Here is an 18,044-nt window from a genome sequence, read left to right as displayed (position 1 = left end):
TGTTTATCGGTTATAACATGATTATAAGATTTATCGGTTATAACAAAGGAATTTCCGTGGCACTTGAATAATTAATTAGTGGGTTCAACTGTATACATATTCTATTTTTGCATATGTAGAAGCTCTGGGTTCTTATGTTTTATTTTGATTCTGAGTGTTTGTGCACAGGCTCACTTTAGTTAGCCAGGATATATATAATGCTTTCCAAATATAAACGGAGTTGCGAGTCAGCGCTTGTGCGTTACCTTTGCCTTGCGTTGTGTGCGTGCTGCAGCATTATAATGAATAGATACCAACTCTCCCAGCACTTCTACACCATACTGTTTCATTAGCCACCTGAGGATGATGCTACCTGCTCATGAATTAGTGAAGGTTCAACTTGGGTCTTCAGGCTGCCAGTAATTTTCATGCATTTAGTTTTGCATCATGAGTGCTGCATTATACCAGAGATGCGTGAATTTTTTTCATGTTTGCAGGTAAGTAGGTGCGAAACCATAAAATACGTTGTTGTAGTGCCCAAGGTTGTCAATAAGGCAAGGCAACCAATGTTCTGTGTTGCAGCCAGACTTATTTGCTTTGAGTTCACATATTTTTAACCATTTACCTTCCTAATTATATTTGGAAAAGAAAAGAAAGAACGTTCCCAAAATGCTAATTTTTAAATGCTTTATTGAATCTGCACATTAAGTGAATGCCCAATGTACTCTCAGAATAATGTATTTATTTATACCCAAAGACATTAGTTTAATTCTATGATAAGTTGGCTTTTTCAGCGCCAATAAAGTAAACAAAAAGTGACCCGAAAGGCAGCAGTCTAAGCATTAAAAAGGCGCAGCGCAACTGAGATGGACACAAGGAAACACAAAAACAACACAAGTGCCGACTAAGAACTGGTCTAAGCAGTTCCCAAACTCACTATTTTTGCTTGTTGCCTCAATTATATACGGTGTCCCAGCTAACATTAGCTAGGCCGTTAAAGGTTCGCGACCAAACACCGTATATCGTATACTCAAACCTTGCAGTGTTTTTTCTTTTTTTCTTTTAACAGCCTGGCTAGCGCTAGCTGGGACACATGATATGGTGTACATGCTTGTGTAGTGCTTGCACAGTTGAACTGCAGGGCAGCGTCACTATGTGCCTCCTCTGCTGCAAGAGAAATCAAGACGTTTAATTATTTTTATATATATGTTGTAATGAAGACTGGCGCTACTCGTGGAAAATGAGTGCACTGCTGAAACAGAAAAGGTGACAATTCAGAAGCTCGAGTTAAAGGAACAAGCAAGCTTGCGGTGGCTTATGCCATTTTCAGTTCGCTTGCTGCAACTGTGTCAGTTTTTATATAAAGAGTGTTGATCGCAAACGCCCTGTTATAATATATATATATATATATATATATATATATACGAGCATGTGTAAGTGTGCGTGTGCTATACTGGTCGCTGCCCTGAGGGGCAACTTTAAGCCCTGTACATAGACAGCCAAGGTAAACTAAATTTCTGCTCTTAAAAAATAGTGGGTGCCAAACAACAGAATTTCTCTATTTTCATGCACTATTTACATATAAAGTCTCAAGTATCAAACTTACTCTATAGACTAAAAAAAGCACCTCAGGAGGATGTGGAACTATGCCCTAATCCAGCACGACAGTGTAAGGTATATGATGCCTGGGATTGAAACTGTGAAGTTGCAGTATCACTGCAACAGGAAAAGCTCTCCAAGTCACTGTGTCAGTTGCCCTGCCTATGAAGAACACAGTACAAAACGTGTGACATTGAAATGGCTGCAGGTATGACGAGATATTTTGAGGCGTACTGATCCAACTTTCAAAGGTCAGTTTACGAGATACTATGTTAGTAGCTTGTTTGCAACACAGGAAGTAGGCTCCCAGACAAAAATCAAGGGCACCAATGCTACAGAATATATTAGAAAATTGCAGCCAAGGTAAATCATCAACACCAATGAAACTTATTAATCACTGATGTCTCCAAGCAGTGGATCTTTGAAGTTGGCAGTCCTAGGCAGACTCTTTCTTGTGGCAGGCTGGGTACCTTTCTTCTCCATTGTACTGACAGTTGCTGGCTTGGAGCTAAAAATGTCATCTGAAACGAGCAACAAGTAAATAGTTGGCACCTGACGACATGCATTTCTTCGCTATTGACCACCATATAGCTGGCAGTGCAAAAGAACACCAATGCAGTGGTGTTCTGCTGGTATTACTTCCTTGGTATTCTTGTTCCCTTGGTTGTATAGCAAAAATAGAAGTCAATGAACGAATTAATGAATTCTGGGGTTTTGTGTGACAAAACCATGATTTGATTATGAGGCATGCCATAGTGGGTGACTCCGGATTTTTGACCACCAGGAGATCTTTAACGTGCCCCCAATGCAAGGGACAAGCGTTTTTGCTTTCTGGCCCCATTAAAACGCGGCCACCGCAGCCGAGATTTCATCCTGTTACCTCGTGTTTAGCAGCGCAACACCATAGCTGCTAAGCCACTGTGGCATGTGTGAAGGAATGCCCGTACAGTCCAATGGTAAATTTAAAGTTTGAATAACAGCGCAAGGACCACAGAGCGGACCGAAGAGATAACAGAGTGCTAAGTTAGCCACAAAATCCTGTTTTCCACGAACGTATGAACTGGTAAAAAATGAGCATAACTCTAGTTGGCCATTTTTTGTGTTCTTGATTGTGAATGTTGGCACCGGGAAAATGTACGTAATGGGAACGTATCAACAAGGTTCTGCTGTATATACCTAAGATTGAATGTGATATAGAATGTCAAATTTTGCCACCTCGAAATTCGGAAGTGAGAAGAAGTGTAAAGAAGACTGGAAAGATGAAAAGGCGAGAGAGAAAGAAAAAAAAGATTGAAGAGGAGGATAGGAAAAGGCCTATTTCCTCTAGGTGGGTCAGTCTGGAGGTGCCATTTATGTGAAGCAGAGGCCAAAGAGGTGTGTTGCCTCCGTCGGAGGACCTTAAAGGTCTGAACATCCAGAATCGGCTCAACCCCCAGGATCCCCTTTTCCCCAGACATGGCTAAGTTGCACACGGCTACATGCGGATGGGTCCAATGCCAATGTGGTTTGGTTCGTGGTGTCACAATGGTAGACGGCGAAAGAACCATTTTGCTGTGACTTAAGAAGAGAAATTGTCACGTTCCAGACAACAAAGGAATTACTGCCATATGAGTCGGCACATTCCAAGACAGTTAAGAGAGCCATTGCTAAACAATGCCTTGATTCCAGTCTTGTATGGTCGTGCCTCACGCAATGCAGGCAAGCTTCAAAAATCAATTGGTTCCACTGTCTTCTGCTGGATTTCTCCGCGCGCTCATTGCTGCCGTTGCCGAGTCACTCCTTCAGAAATTCAAGAGCAATGAACACGGGAGAAGGGCTGAGAAAGCGCAGAGAATGGTGAGGCCAGAGGTCTTACCATATATGCAACATGTAACTCACAACTTAAAGAAGGTTGCAGACAGACGTGGGGCGTCAGTCGTATTCTCTGCGCCACACAAGCTTGCCCAGCTGTGTCCTCGCACTCTTTCTGATGGGAGCAAGAAGCATGGCTGTTTTAAAGTACACGCCATGCTGCACACAAACTGTACTACTGGAGTGGTGTACAAGTTTTCGCTGTCTTGCGGTAAGACATATGTCAGCCAGAATGGGCGATGTGTAAATGAGCATGCGCGGAAACATGAGCTGTCACTGAAAGGTAAAGACGGAGCATATTTGCCTAAGCACTGCAATTACTGACCTTCGTGTGAGCCACGACTGGACAAGATATCGATTCTCGGAACAAGCAAGGACACCACGGCATGTGAATTGTTATAGGCGTTTCATTTAAAGAGTGAGGTTCGTCTTGCATTAGTGACACATCAGTTTTACTTTTTCATGCGGAAAGAGGGTTTTTTGATAGCAGGCTGTGATTAGGGTGTTGTGCGATTGAAGCTGTTTTTGTATGGCACGCATTCGCCTGCGTGTATATGTTGCATGTTATGCAACAGAGATTAAACAGTTGAAAGTTGGCACTCCCCTTGTTCCCTTCCGTCCTTCCTTGTTCGTGCCAAGCTATACTTATATATGGTCTACTCACCAAAGAAACATTGCAATGACATGAAAATTCACAAATACTAATTAAGAAAACTAGATGCACTTTGCAGGAATACAGCACCTAAAAGTGCAGTGACAACAGTTTATACATGAAATGAGTCATGCAAAGGTTACAGTATCTCTAATAATGATAACATGAAGAATACAAACCAGTGTCATCGCTGAACAATGTATTCCGCTTGGCTTGAGAAGACAATGCAGAGTTGCCAGATTTTCCAGACTTGGAAACGAAAATGTCATCATCATCATCGTCGTCATCGAAGATGCTGTTGGAAACTTTTTTTGATGTCTCCTGTAGTGGAGCCTGGGCATCCTGCATTCATTCATTCATTCATTCAGCTATTTATTATGCTCAAATTAAAACTGGCAGTGATTTATGGATAAGCTACACAGAGACGACAACAAGATGCTTGTTTGTATTGGTTTACCTATAGTGCAGCCATGAATATATTACTTATATAATTCATACATGCTGCCAATCTCATGGCAGGAAGGGCAGAGACAAACATATTATGAGAAAAATGAGCTGGCATGAAAGGAACAAATTGTCTAGAATGTTATTTGGACTTAATCAGAAGCATAAAGCAAATGGTAAAGGCAGCAGTAATAATGTATGAAACAGTAATACAGGACATAATGAACATTTATGCAAACAGGCAGAAGCATCAAGACAGGCATGAAGTTTAATGCAGGAAGGCACATAAAGTGGTATTTAAGCAATGATAGGAAATTATCTGAATTATTACTAGTTATTATATTAGGCTAAACATTCTATTCTCTAGTCAGCTGTGGACAGAATGAATATTTTGACATTTTAACCCATTGGCTATCAAAGAGCTGCACGGGCCTCCATTCTGATTATTTTTGCCCGGTATGCGCACTGCTCAAACCTCTGCTGTCGTGTTTGTCATATAATGCTCTATAGAAATAAATGCTGAAAAATGCTAACAAAAAGCTTTATTTTAATTATGAAGCAGTACTTTTCAGTTGAGAATGCTAAATGCTAGTCGCAGATGTATTTTTGTGTTGAAAAGCTTGAAACACTCTGGAATGTGAATAGCAGAACTGCACATTTCACATAGTTCCCTATGGTCACATTTCCCCCCCTTATTGTACTTTACACTTTGCACTGCTACAATGGATTTGTTTACCAGGTTTCATTGGAATCTGACATGAGAAATGCATCCACCATGCTGCTTCAACGCACACAGATGTCGGAACGCACATGCCAACGCTATATGAATATCAACCAAAAATTAAAAAATGAGACCACCCTTAAAGTGGAGAACTAGTGCTATCGCTTGACAAAATTTCTAAACTTGTCCAGTCTAGTGGCTTCCATGGTATCTTTGAATAGCTTTTTAACACTTTCCTGCCCATGCCTATATTCTCATGGATAACCCGCTATACGTAGATGGTAGCAAATTCCTATTTTACTGCTCTCCGAGCACTCTTGAATGATTAATGATGTTTGATGGATTATACAGTATTTCGTAATTGCTTCAGTTTTGCTTTTCTTTTTCCTTTCTCCACTGTACGGAAATTTTTAATGTGCCTACGGAGCTGAGGCCTAAACAAGGTGATGAGCGCTTTTAGTTTCCAAGATGGAATTGACGTTGCGCACTGCTCCTTCATGAAATGTCAGATTTCTACCATTTCTGACACATATGTGCATGCATATTTGGATGATAGTAGTAGCACTGACACAGAGGACAACTTCAGTTTGTGAAATTCATGAATGTCCGCAAGGGGAAGGCCCCTGGAATTTTTGGACCGTTGGGCTGAACAGCACTGTGCGTACACAGACTGGGCACGTGCGTTCAGCAGAATTTCCTTCCATTGTACCTTGCAGCAAGCACGAATAGTCGCCTTACCCAACATCAGGTGATGACTGACGCCAATGCCAGAGGGCGTATGTGTGGTCTGGGCTTAATGCAATGAGATAACAAGCCTAGCTAGCCAAGTATCGCAATCTGATTGATACATTCTAAAAGTATTTAGCTACTGAACGACAAGTGTGACAAGAGCTGCCCCTGCGATTCCTTGCGTCATGTGACTGTGTCACTATCGATCTGTGATTGCCCAGAAAGGCTGCGGACACTGGCACACAGAGTTTCTCGAGCTTCTCGAGGGAAAGGGTTTCTTGCCTTTTAATGGCATATACACTAACAGATCCTACAGATTTCCTTTCTGTGTGTACACACATGAATCGAGCGATGCTATGAGAGCATTATTATGAAAACATTATCACAAAACAGAGAAAGACTTGTACAAGAAGTCTGACAGGAGCAAGCAAACTAGTGGAAGGTCAGGATAGTCATTTTTGAGAAATGTTGCCTTTATTTTCAATACTATGTTTTCAGTCCTTGGGGAATGCGAGAAAAAAAGTTGATGGGCAAGGACAACATATAGAGCTCTGTCAGCAAAGCAAACCAGGCAATAATACAGAGATACGGTGCCTGCCCATGTTCTGCTTTACATTTCTTTATCTACCTTGCTTTCTTCCTTGAAATCAGTTCTGTGCCTTACCCTTGCCACAGGCAGGAACACCAGGACCTATGCATAAAGGGGGTGGTAATGAAAAATACTGATGAAAAGTTGTTCGTGTTTGCCAAACGAGCCACGGGCGGCCAGCGCTTATGGCGTGTGTTGAGGTGCGGGAAGATTAAAGGCTTCCTCCCTACTTTTCTCCTTTGCACGCACAAGATTGAGCCACCATCATCGGATCACCCTCGCAGGCTTTCACTCGCATACTATACAGTTGAACCCACTTATAACGATACTGGTTTTAACAATATATCGGTTATAACAATGAGAAGCTACTGCACCATCGACTTTTGTATGTTTTCCATGGTGAAATAACCTGCTTGCTACAATGCCCTGACGTTGCATTATCGGTTATAATGATGAAGTCTGGCCGCTGGGTGTCCGAGCCGAAAGGTAGTGAAATGTGAAATCCTAGGAAACGAAAAAAGAAAACGAGAAATTCGAGCCGCTGCACGATGGGCCGCTGTTCCAACAGCCGCCGCGCGCTCATTTTCTAGCCATCTCCGTGTGGCTCTCTCCTGTCACCCTTCCAGCCCTCCGAACATGAATGGGCTGTGCACATAGCTCTACGCCACCCCACCCTCTGGAACACAAATGGACTGCGCCAACTGTGCCACAAGCAGATTGCTTGCATGTTGCTGGCTGACTCCTCATTCAGTGCAGTTCTACGAACAGCTTAATCGCTCGCGTTCGTTTTTGTTGATTGTGTCAAAGTCGTTTCTGGCAACGCGGTTTCTCAACTTCGCTTGGCTCTCCACCGAAACGGAATATGGCTGATCCACCCACTGATCATTGGCAATGCACGCCGCTGCCGGTGAAAAGAAAGTGCATGGCTATAGATTTGAAAACAGAGTGCTTCTAACCTATGAGACAATCGTCGCGAACGTACTTGCATTGGATAGCGACGACGATGACGGCAGCGATGACGCGGTAGGGCAGGCTGCCTCAATGTTGTCCTCTCAGGACGCCCGGCATGATTCAGTCCCTCTGGGGCTTTGTTTCCGCGAGGAACCTTCCGCAGCACTATGTGGAGCACTCGGATGCCTTGGAGAAGTATGTCGGCAAGCTTCACGTAAAGCATGCATGGCTGATGGACATAGGCTTTTCTCGTGCAAGCCAGTGACAAGCATGTGGTAAGATGCTTGTGGCAATCTCTCCTCAGTTTTTGTTCTGGATTTCTCAAGCTGACAGGATGTCACGGTAGCCTTCTCGCAACTTTTAAAAGGCCCCTGTTGGGGCCACCAAAGTGGTGCCTCGGCGGTGCTCACATACTGCTTGTCACCCGTGACACCTCTTTGCAGTTGTTAGAGCAGCGCCATTCTTTAACCCCAACAGCCATGGCTTGTTACATGCGATCAGAGCGCCCAGGAAGCAGTTAAACGAGTGAGCACAATCAACAGCCAGGTGGTGGGGAGGGGCACTGGCCTCCCTGCCTATATAGTTTTGTCATATCAGCTCTGCCATTCCCCTATTTTGATTTTTTCATGTAACCCAGTTATAACAATTATCGGTTATAACAATGGAATTTTCGTGGCACTTGAATACTGTGAAAAGTGGGTTCGGCTATACAAAATACATCACCCTTGGACTTTATATGGAATATCACGGCAGCATAGATGGCAGAAATTTGCCTGGAGTGTTGATATAATTGCTATCGCAATAAGAGTGTTTTGGGTGGCACATCACACTCACAAACACATAGTCACTACAGTTTAACAGCTAGTAGTGACCAATTATTCTACCTGAATCTACATAGGACAGTTAAGGCTCATTCGCACCAGTGACTACACTGACAGTGACACTGACAGTGATCGCACGACCAAGCTGTTTGCAAAGTGACTAGTCGCAAGTGGTTGCAAACAGCCACAAATGGTCTCTTTTCGAAAAGCGACTATTTGTCGCTTTTCGACTATTTGTCGAAATAGTCGCTTTTCTCGAAAAGCGACTATTTTGGGATAGCTGCTCACTGCTACATTTTTCAGTTGTATGACCGCAGTTGCAAAACTACTGAACCAATCAGACGTCCGGGAACAGGACGTCTGTATATGCTGATACTTATTTTATGTGGCAATGCAATTGTGAGCAGATGGTGACTGGCTAGTCGCACTCGCCGGTGTGAGCATTGGTTGCCTTCAGTCACTTTTTGGTTGCCAGTCGCAAATGGTCACATCACCTCCTCAAGTCAGTGTGATTGAGCCTTTAGTTATAACAAATGCCTCTTCAGTTTATAGCCTAGCCCTATGCACAGTTTTTCGGTGGCTGTCAAGTAGATCACTCATGGTACAGGGCTGTAGTGATGACAGGGCAGACCAGGTAGCCAACTACGCTCGCCTGCAAGACCGAGACTGCAACAGACTGGCTGGGGCCAAATATACCAGGTTGGTGTGCCCATACACACCAACCAGTACGTCTGGCTGGAAGCAGCAGGGATGGGCGCTTGAGAAGACCGGTAGCCACCCGGGGTGATCTGCCGGATGTCTCTTCTGACCGAACCCGTTGCGTCAGATCTGTCCCAATCAAATCTTGTAGCACCTTCTCCTCATGTGCTGCACTACAGCTCCCCACCACATGCACTTCTTCCTCTTTGGAATCAATTGCATTGCAGTCTCTCATTGTCACTTGTCCAGCACAATTGCCCCTACTCTTGTCGCAGTTATGCAAGAAGCCACTACCAGTACCTCGGAGGCCACATGCAGCAGATACAGCGACGCGTAACTGTCATGCATAGACTGGCAGTCCGAAGATAAAATGATTTTTCTGTCTTTTATTGTGATAGCAATTATATTGTTACATGTGGAAAGACACAGATGAAAGAGGCTATATGCAGGCTATTTACACTGGAGCCAGACCGCCAGGCCGACACTCGCTCGCGCCAAGGGCATAGACCCACTTCGTTGTCGTTCTCGCGGTGGCTCATCCCTTGAGCATCGCTCGATGATATCGCAATACTACCCCCCCGGCGGCAAAAGCGCCGTCACGGTGCTGTTAAATATCCAAGGTGCGTGGAGCGTTGTAGGGTTTGAGTAGGGCGACGTGCACAATGTCACTGGTTGTCACAGTGGAGGATGTAGTGGGCGTGGCTAGAACGATTTCGTAGGTGACATCGGTCACTTGGCACAGCACGCAATAAGGGCCTGTGTAGCAGAAAAGCAGTTTTTTACAAAGGCCAACTTCACGCGATGGTGACCAAAGCAACACGAGGGTGCTGGGCACAAAATGGACATCACGGTGATGGAGGTGGTAGCGTTGTTTTTGTTTGCCTTGAGAGACTTTTGTTTGCCTTGAGAGCGCATGCAAGTTGGCGAGCATGGTCAGCATGGGCGATAGCATCACGGGCATAAGCGCTAGTTGAAGCTGTGGTGGACGTAAGCACAGTGTCCAGTGGTAGCGTCGGTTCACGGCCATACAAGAGATAAAAAGGCGAAAAGCCAGCAGTTTCAAGATGGGAAGAGCTGTACGCAAAGGTAATGTAAGGTAGAGCCTGGTCCCAGTCACGGTGGTCATCTGAAATGTATTTGGATAGCATGTCTGTAAGGGTGCGGTTCAAATGCTCAGTGAGTCTGTTCGTTTGAGGGTGGTAGGAGGTGGTAAATTTATGCTGTATTGAGCAGGCACGCATGATGTCATCAATGACTTTGGCTAAGAACGTACGGCCATGGTCTGTTAGCAGTTGACGCGGAGCACCATGAATCAAAATGATATCATGCAGGAGGAAGTCCTCAACATCACTTGCGCAACTAGGCGGAAGAGCGCGGGTTACGGCGTAGCAGGTCACATAGTCCACCGTGACTGCAACCCACTTGTTTCCTGATGTAGATTCCGGAAATGGGTCGAGAAGGTCTAAGCCGACACGATGGAAGGGCTCGGCAGGGATGTCAAGCGGCTGCAGGTAACCAGCGGGAAGCTGGGAAGGCTTCTTGCGTCGTTGGCAAAGTTCACAAGCGACGATGTAACGTCATACGGAACGGGCAAGGCCTGGCCAGCAAAAACGGCGATGTACACGGTCATAGGTTCGAGATACGCCGAGGTGTCCTGCCATTGGTGCGTCGTGAAGCTCTTCTAGAACGGTTGAGCGGAGGTGTTTAGGTATGACAAGTAGGAACTCAGAGCCGTCCGGATGTAGGTTATGACGGTACAGAGTACCGTCGCGGAGGACGAAGAGGCGTAGAGTGGCGTCGGCCGGAGAGTGTTCAAAACGGTCGATGAGTGCTCTGATGTAGGCGTCACGACGTTGCTCATCGGCGAAATGAAGCAGCTGCGACACAGAGAATATGCAAGCAGCACTGGTAATATTGGAGGAGTCAGGGTCATCAACAGGGTAACACGACAAGCTGTTAGCGTCTTGGTGCAGGCGGCCAGTCTTGTAGACCACAGAATATGAAAATTCTTGTACCCTCAAAGCCCATCGACCAAGCCGGCCTGTAGGATCGTTTAGCGATGAGAGCCAGCGATGAGAGTTGACAGCATTAAATGAAAATTCTGAAAAACACTGGCAGCATTTCCAGCACCATATCGTGCCACATTTTCGAACAGTCCTTATTAAATGGTGAGATACCAGATGATTGGAAGCTAGGAAAAATAATCCCTAAATTTAAAAATGGAGATAAACAATCTGCAGACCCTAACTACAGACTCATTTCACTAACAAGTGTCCCATGCAAAGTGCTCAAACACGTTATCACCTCAGACATCAGTTTCTAGAAAATAATGGCTTCTTTTTTACAAAGCAGCATGGTTTCAGGAAAGGCCTTTCACGCAAGACACAGCTCACCGAATTCACTCACAAACTATTTCAGAACATCTATGAAGGTTTCCAGACTGACTGCATATTCATAGACTTTTCAAAAGCATTCGATTGCGCAGCCCATAGCCATCTGATATCTAAGTTATCATGTCCTCACGTAGATTCCTTAACAACGTCGTAGGTTCAAAATTTGCTATCATCTTGAAAGCAGTTCACAATCACGGGTAACCATTAATCTGTGTTAAGTGATGTCACATCTGGAGTTCCACAGGGAAGTGTGTCTTAGGCCCTTTATTGTTTTTAGTCTTCATCAACGACCTACCAGAAGGAATCACATCAAACATTAGATTGTTGTGGATGACTGTGTAGTTTATCGTAAAATTTGCTCGGATAGCGACCACATCAACCTACAAGAGGACCTTCACAGGATTACTAATTCGTGCTTATCTTGGCAGTTGGCCCTTAACACGAATAAATATAAATCACTTACTTTCAGCTGTAAACTCCCCAACCCCACACTTAACTATTCACTTAACAACACTTCTGTAAATGAAACATCTTTATATAAATATCTAGGTGTCCATCTGACACCAGACTAATCTTGGTTTAACCATATTGAAAAAATAACCATAAAGGTATGACATACGCTTGGTTATTTAAAATGAAATTGTCGGGGTGCACCATCAACTACAAGAAGGCTAGCCTACCTAGCATTCGTTCGTCCTTAACGTGAGTTTGCATCATCCATATGGTCACCTCACCAAGCATACCTAATCCAGTCTCTTGAAGCAATACAAAACCATGCAGTACATTTCATCGTTGGTGATTACAAACGACACTCAAGTGTGTCCGAAATGAAGTCAGAACTGTCACTTCAGTCTCTCAAGTCATGTCAAAACATTTCTTATCTGCCTCCTCCATAAAATAATCTATGGTTATCACACTTCCACGCTGCCACTTGCTCATGCCCATCGTACTTCTCGTCGTCTCCACAATCAGCAAAGCTTGTAACACCTGTTTGGGCGAACAAAAGCATTTAATTTATGGGCTTTACCAAGTGCTGTATGCTGTTGGAAGGCCTTCCAGAGAGAGTGGTCAATAAGCGAAACCCTGATGCATTCAAGAAGGAACTGCATCTCCTGTTTTGGTAGCTTATGTTGTTTGGTTTTCTTTGTTTTTGTTTTTATGAACTATGTAGCCATTGTATAAAGATGTTTGATTGTCACTAAAGGTCTTGCTTTTGCTGGTCTTACTTTAGCACTAGCCTTGAGCAAAATTTTCGTATCTGCATTTACTGCCCTAATCAATACTAACCCAACATGATCAATGCATTCAATAACTTCTTAATCTCGCCACAGTCTGGAAACATCCATGCCTGCCTCACAGTTGTGGATAGGATTGAACATGCTTACTTTCTGATGTCGACTATGTCTTCATCAAAGTCCTATATCAGCCGCTTTGCGACCCTAGCCAGTGCTCCTGGAGATCCTGACATGTCCATACACTGAACAAGGCTCTTATGCCATTGTCTACGTAGATATGTGTCGAGGCTTCTTATTTACTGACAATCCTTATAACAAATATGTACCTGGGCAGATCAAAACTGATGGACCATAACTGATATTGTATTACACTATGTGTAGCTCAAAAGGGGCAAGCAAGAGTCAAGACAACAGAGATTCTCTTTGTCTTCTCTTCCGTCTTACGTGCCATGTTTTCGCAACGCACTAAGTTTATATGTCAGACCCTCTTCAGACCCTCTTGCCATGACATGCGCATTGTTGCACTCAGATGTGGGTGACTCGTGACGGTGCTTGCAAAACAGACTGGAAGACAAGTAAAGAGCATGAACATGCCTTGAACACAAAGGCTTGCATCCCTGCCCACAAGCAACGATAAAGCCTGCATCATGGCATATCTGCTGCTGACTACTTTCTTTCCTCATTGTGTTCACACAGTACACCTGACCTGGCATAGAGGCACTAGCCTTCTTCCCACTCCTCACCCAAAGACGCCGTGTGCAACCCATATGCTACACTATTCCCAGCCTCGACTACCCGGGCATATTCACAAACCCATTCGCTTCGAAAAGACTCGACTCAGATTGCCCAACTACAACACGGAACAACTGCCAGTGTGAGAACCGACCTACCAACACCTGACCGGTAAGTTTCACAACCTACACAGTGCACATAGGGATCGCTTGTGCATCCTCTGGCTTTCTCACTAGTGTGCCCTATGGCAAGCCGTCATCACCAGGCCAACGACGATGAAGCTGCGCCTTTGCATGCTCTTCGTGCTCAAGCCAGGTGGCACATGAGAGAACATCCGGGCATCTCTTCATCAGCAAACCGGGCTCATGGTTGCTTACATTAGAGCTACAACACATAAGATCTGGGAAAGAGACTGCCTCATGCCTTCCCACAACCTAATCCAGGGATGTAATATTGCATCTGGGTTACAACACTTACTGTTGGCATGTATTCTCTTGTACTTCCTAGCACAATGCCAAAATGATCAAATATGCTTTACATGCATGCTTTGAGACAATTTTTGATTGTCTGATATATGAAATACCTACTGGCACTGTCACTTCTGTTTTATTACTTAAATGAGGTTTTATGTATTGGCTCTAATAGTGATCGAAACAGGTGTGATGCCGCTGAAAAGTGATGTTTCTTTGACAAAATGAACCAGGACTCAGAAGCAAGAATAGTTATTTTTTTTTTTTACAGAAGCAGCAAAAACCTCACATACTTTACTTGCTTACTCGTATAAGTTGTCCTGAAAAATCACACAAAATTGCTTATTGAGCACAAACCTTATTGAGGACAGTCTTTCTTGGTATGGTATGGTATGAAGAACTTTATTGGGTCCTGAAGGTCAACCCTAGGTCTTTGTTTCTCGTAGTCCCACTTGAAATTTTGTTAATAATTCTCCTTTGTTGGTGTGGATGTTAATTTCTACGCCTATTTCTCCAAGTAGCGCCCTCCCAGGTCGTGTCCCCATTATTCCCTCCTGGTGGGCAACCTGTTGAGCCTCTCAGCTATCTCTTCTAGTGTGTTATGCAGCCCTAGGCGCAATAAGCTATCATTGGCCGTGCTGATGGGAAGTCCTAGGGCAGTCTTTATAAGTCGTCTGATTAAAGCATTTAGCTCGTTCTTATCAGCCTGTGTCCATTGTAGCATGCCTGCCATGTACGAGAAGTGGCAAAAGGCGAATGTATGTACCAATCTTATGGCACTGTCTTCTCCTAGCCCCTTATGCTTGTTGGTAATTCTATGCAGAAGCCTAATGACTTCTTCTGACTTGTTAGAGATATGTTGTATCATATCCTGCAATTAGATCCATTCGCTTGCAGGAGAAGTCCTAGCACTCTAATAGGCTCCACCTGCCTGATTGCTTCTCTATTCTTGGCGTTACTCCCAATTTTCTGTATCTGAAAGGTGCGTTTTTCATCGATTTATCGGGCTTTACCTGGTTCACCGCCAATAGGCATTGCTAGGCCTAAGCGAAGCCAAGGCTTGCTAGGCCTAGCAAGCCGTACTACTGCCACAACAACATGGAGGTTTTCCCCGCCACTTGCACGCACGGTTCCCAGGTTTCCCAAATGTGCGTGCAAGTAGAGGGAGAAGAAATTATGCCCGAGGAATTTTATTGCATGCCCGGATGGCTGCACAACGGTGGGCACACGAGTCGAACATGCCTGCAAGCAACGCAGGGTGAGTCGAATTCTCGTACCGATACTCCGAGCTCTCAGCAGAAGACTAAATTCAACAAGAACGTTAGGACCGCAGTTATCGGGCGGCTCACATGCCCGCAATGCCTGCGGAAGAAATTAAGATCATCGTGCAGCCCCGCGGAGGGCTCGATATTTCCAAGGCGGGAGCTGCATGCATGGCTACTGCCATCATGGCGGCAGCGGGAATTGAGAAGGCAGATCGAGCTGAGGATATGGCGTGTCCCAATACCCATCAGAACATTATGGTGCTCAGCACTCCGTGCGAGGAGTGAGCGAAGAAGTATGCTCGAATACAAGCTATCAACGTCCAAGGCAAAATATACGAAGTGAGCGCTTACGGAATGACCGCCCACGACACAGTCAAGGGAGTGATCAGGGGCATAGTGCTTGAGGACAGCGAAGCCGAAATAATACAGCAATTCGTTACAAAGTACAACCCCCTCGCCGTGGGGGCGAAGCGTATCGGGAACACGACGACAATAATTGTAGTGTTCAATGGTATCAAGGTTCCCAAGTATGTGCGTTATGGATCCACGCTCTATCCGTGCAGTCTCTACAGGAAGCAAATAGAAGTTTTCAAAGTATGCGGCAAGGTTGGCCACAGGCGTGACATGTGCCCCACACCGAATGTACGTGTTTGTCTTTCATGCGGTGTTTCTAATCCTAGAGAGGGCCACAAGTGTGTCCCCAAGTGCAAGCTCTGTGGCGAAGAACGCCCCACTGGGGACCGCCTCTGCAGAGCCAAATACAAGGTTCCATACGTCGTGCGGCGACAGCGATGGGAGCGCCCTAACGCCGAAGAACAGCGAAAGCAAGCACTCGAATCAAGCTCCTTTTCACGCCCAGGACGCCCCCGCTTGCGCAGCACTTCCCGTGGCGGATCTCGCAGCGCGTCGCGCCATGCCTCGCACCACGCATCACGTTACGCTTCCCGTCATGGCTCGCGCAGTGCATCCCGCGGCCGTGACTTGTCGGGCAGGAACAGCTGCGGCGCAAAGCGATCACGCTCCCGTGACAAAGTCAGCTGGGCCGACGTAGCCAAGGGCGAAGTTAAAGGCAGCAGCGCCAGCTCCAACAGCGCCACTAGTGGCCGAAGCACTCCGAGCAGCTGGCAGGCGTGGATTACCAGACCCTACTACAAGGAACTCGAACAACTCCGCGCAACCAATGCGACAATGGTAGAAACCACGCGCTGGCTTGCCGAAGAGCTAGCCGAGGTCAAGAAAGAACTTCAAGCACAGCAAGCCTATCCAAGGACAGACCCAGCTCAGTCAATCGAGACACCTACACCCGCCACCGACACGCCATCACACCAAGGCATACAATCAATGGACGCAACCCAAGACGAGCCCCAGGAGGAGAAGACCACTGATCCAACCCCCAAGAAACGAGCACGCACCGAACCTACACCCACCGTTGTTCCCGAGCAGAACACCGACACGCTATCGCACCAAGGCACAAAATCAAAGGACAAAACCCAAGACCCGCCCCAGGAGGAGAACACCACTGACCCAACCACCAAGAAACGAACACGCACTTCATCACGACATTACAAGGAACTGACCCAATTGGAAACTCAGCTCGAAGCCAAAATTGAAGCGCTCGCCAACACCTACGCCAGCACGGCTGCCGTGACCGACCAATGACTGGCGCGGCTGGAGGAACTGATCACCACGTCCTTCCGCACCATACACGAACGTTTCAAATTCATTGAACACACCCTCAAGCCCATAGTGCGCAGCCCCATCTTTTCAGCAAAATTCGCCAACCACCCATACCTACAAGAACAGACGCAAGCCCCACCCTCGCCACAACTATGTCCCAACCCCAATCCGCAATAGGATCGTTACCAGGCCTTACGGTCTGGCAGTGGAACTGCCACAGTTACAACAACAAGAAAGCAGTGCTGCAACAACATATTACCACAGTAAACAAGAAACCCGACATTATCCTGCTGCAAGAAACGGCGACGGTGACCCCCACCCTCCCTGGATATCGCGTTCATGTTAGCCAAGCGGAGGGACGGTGCGTCTGCACATTCGTCCACAAAGGGCTCACGTTCATCGAGCACCAACTCAAACATGGCTGCAGCAGGGTGGAATACGCCTTCACCGAAATCATCCCAAGCAAACAACGGAAAGGCAGCCTGTTCATCGCCAACATCTACAGTAACCCCAAGCACCAAACACAGACATTCAAGACCCTACTACACATAGCCAGCACCCAAGACAGAAACAACACATTGCTGAGCGGAGGGGACTTCAAAGCCACCCATCGAGCGTGGGGTTACGTGAAGGACACAGCCAAGGGACGGGACTTATTACAGGATACCCTGGACCACAACTGTGTCCTAATCAGGAACCCCGCACATCCTACCTGCATCGGCAACTCCGTAGCACGAGACTCCACACCAGACCTTACATTCATCAAAAATGACCACACGGGCAAAGTAACATGGCACAACGCGGGCGTCGACCTGGGCAGTGACCACTACATCCTCCAAATTACAATACCCAACCAATTACGGAGCAATACCATTATACACAAGTGGACGGACTGGGACGGATTCCGTAAGGGGCGCCTCACCACAGCACAAGACATCACAGAGATCGAAACCTGGACGGCGGAGCTCCGCGATGCAGTGCACTCAGCCACAAAGACCATTGAAACAGATGAGGACGTCATCATCATGGACAGCCGCCTGGCCCATCTGATCGAGGTCAAACGTTTGATACAGGCGCGTTGGAAGCAGCACCAGTTGAATTGCAAATTGAGGAAGAAGGTGGCTGACTTAAACAGGGCCATTGAACACCATTGCATGCTCCTGTGCCGTCAGCAGTGGGATGAAATCTGCAACCAAGCTGACAGGGAACTGCATCGCAGTCGTACATGGAATCTATT

At 46.0% G+C, this 18,044-nt stretch overlaps 1 protein-coding gene across 1 annotated transcript in view; it reads right to left on the bottom strand.

Annotated features, from left to right (window-relative positions):
- Positions 1–649: 649 nt before the first annotated feature.
- The window catches only part of LOC126517670 (uncharacterized), a 335,110-nt gene continuing 317,715 nt past the window's right edge, over positions 650–18,044 (bottom strand). Inside the window, exons 28-29 of the mRNA XM_055064291.2 lie at positions 4,261–4,423; positions 650–2,099 (exon numbers count right to left, since the gene is read on the bottom strand). Coding sequence (XP_054920266.2) covers positions 1,969–2,099; positions 4,261–4,423 — 294 coding nt within the window. The 3' untranslated portion in view covers positions 650–1,968. The remainder of the gene's footprint in view (positions 2,100–4,260; positions 4,424–18,044) is intronic.

Source organism: Dermacentor andersoni, chromosome 11, assembly GCF_023375885.2.
Source record: "Dermacentor andersoni chromosome 11, qqDerAnde1_hic_scaffold, whole genome shotgun sequence".
Classification (NCBI taxonomy): Eukaryota; Metazoa; Arthropoda; class Arachnida; order Ixodida; family Ixodidae; genus Dermacentor; species Dermacentor andersoni.
The sequence above is the reverse complement of the archived record's forward strand: the minus strand, read 5'-3'. Positions and strand labels throughout refer to the sequence as shown.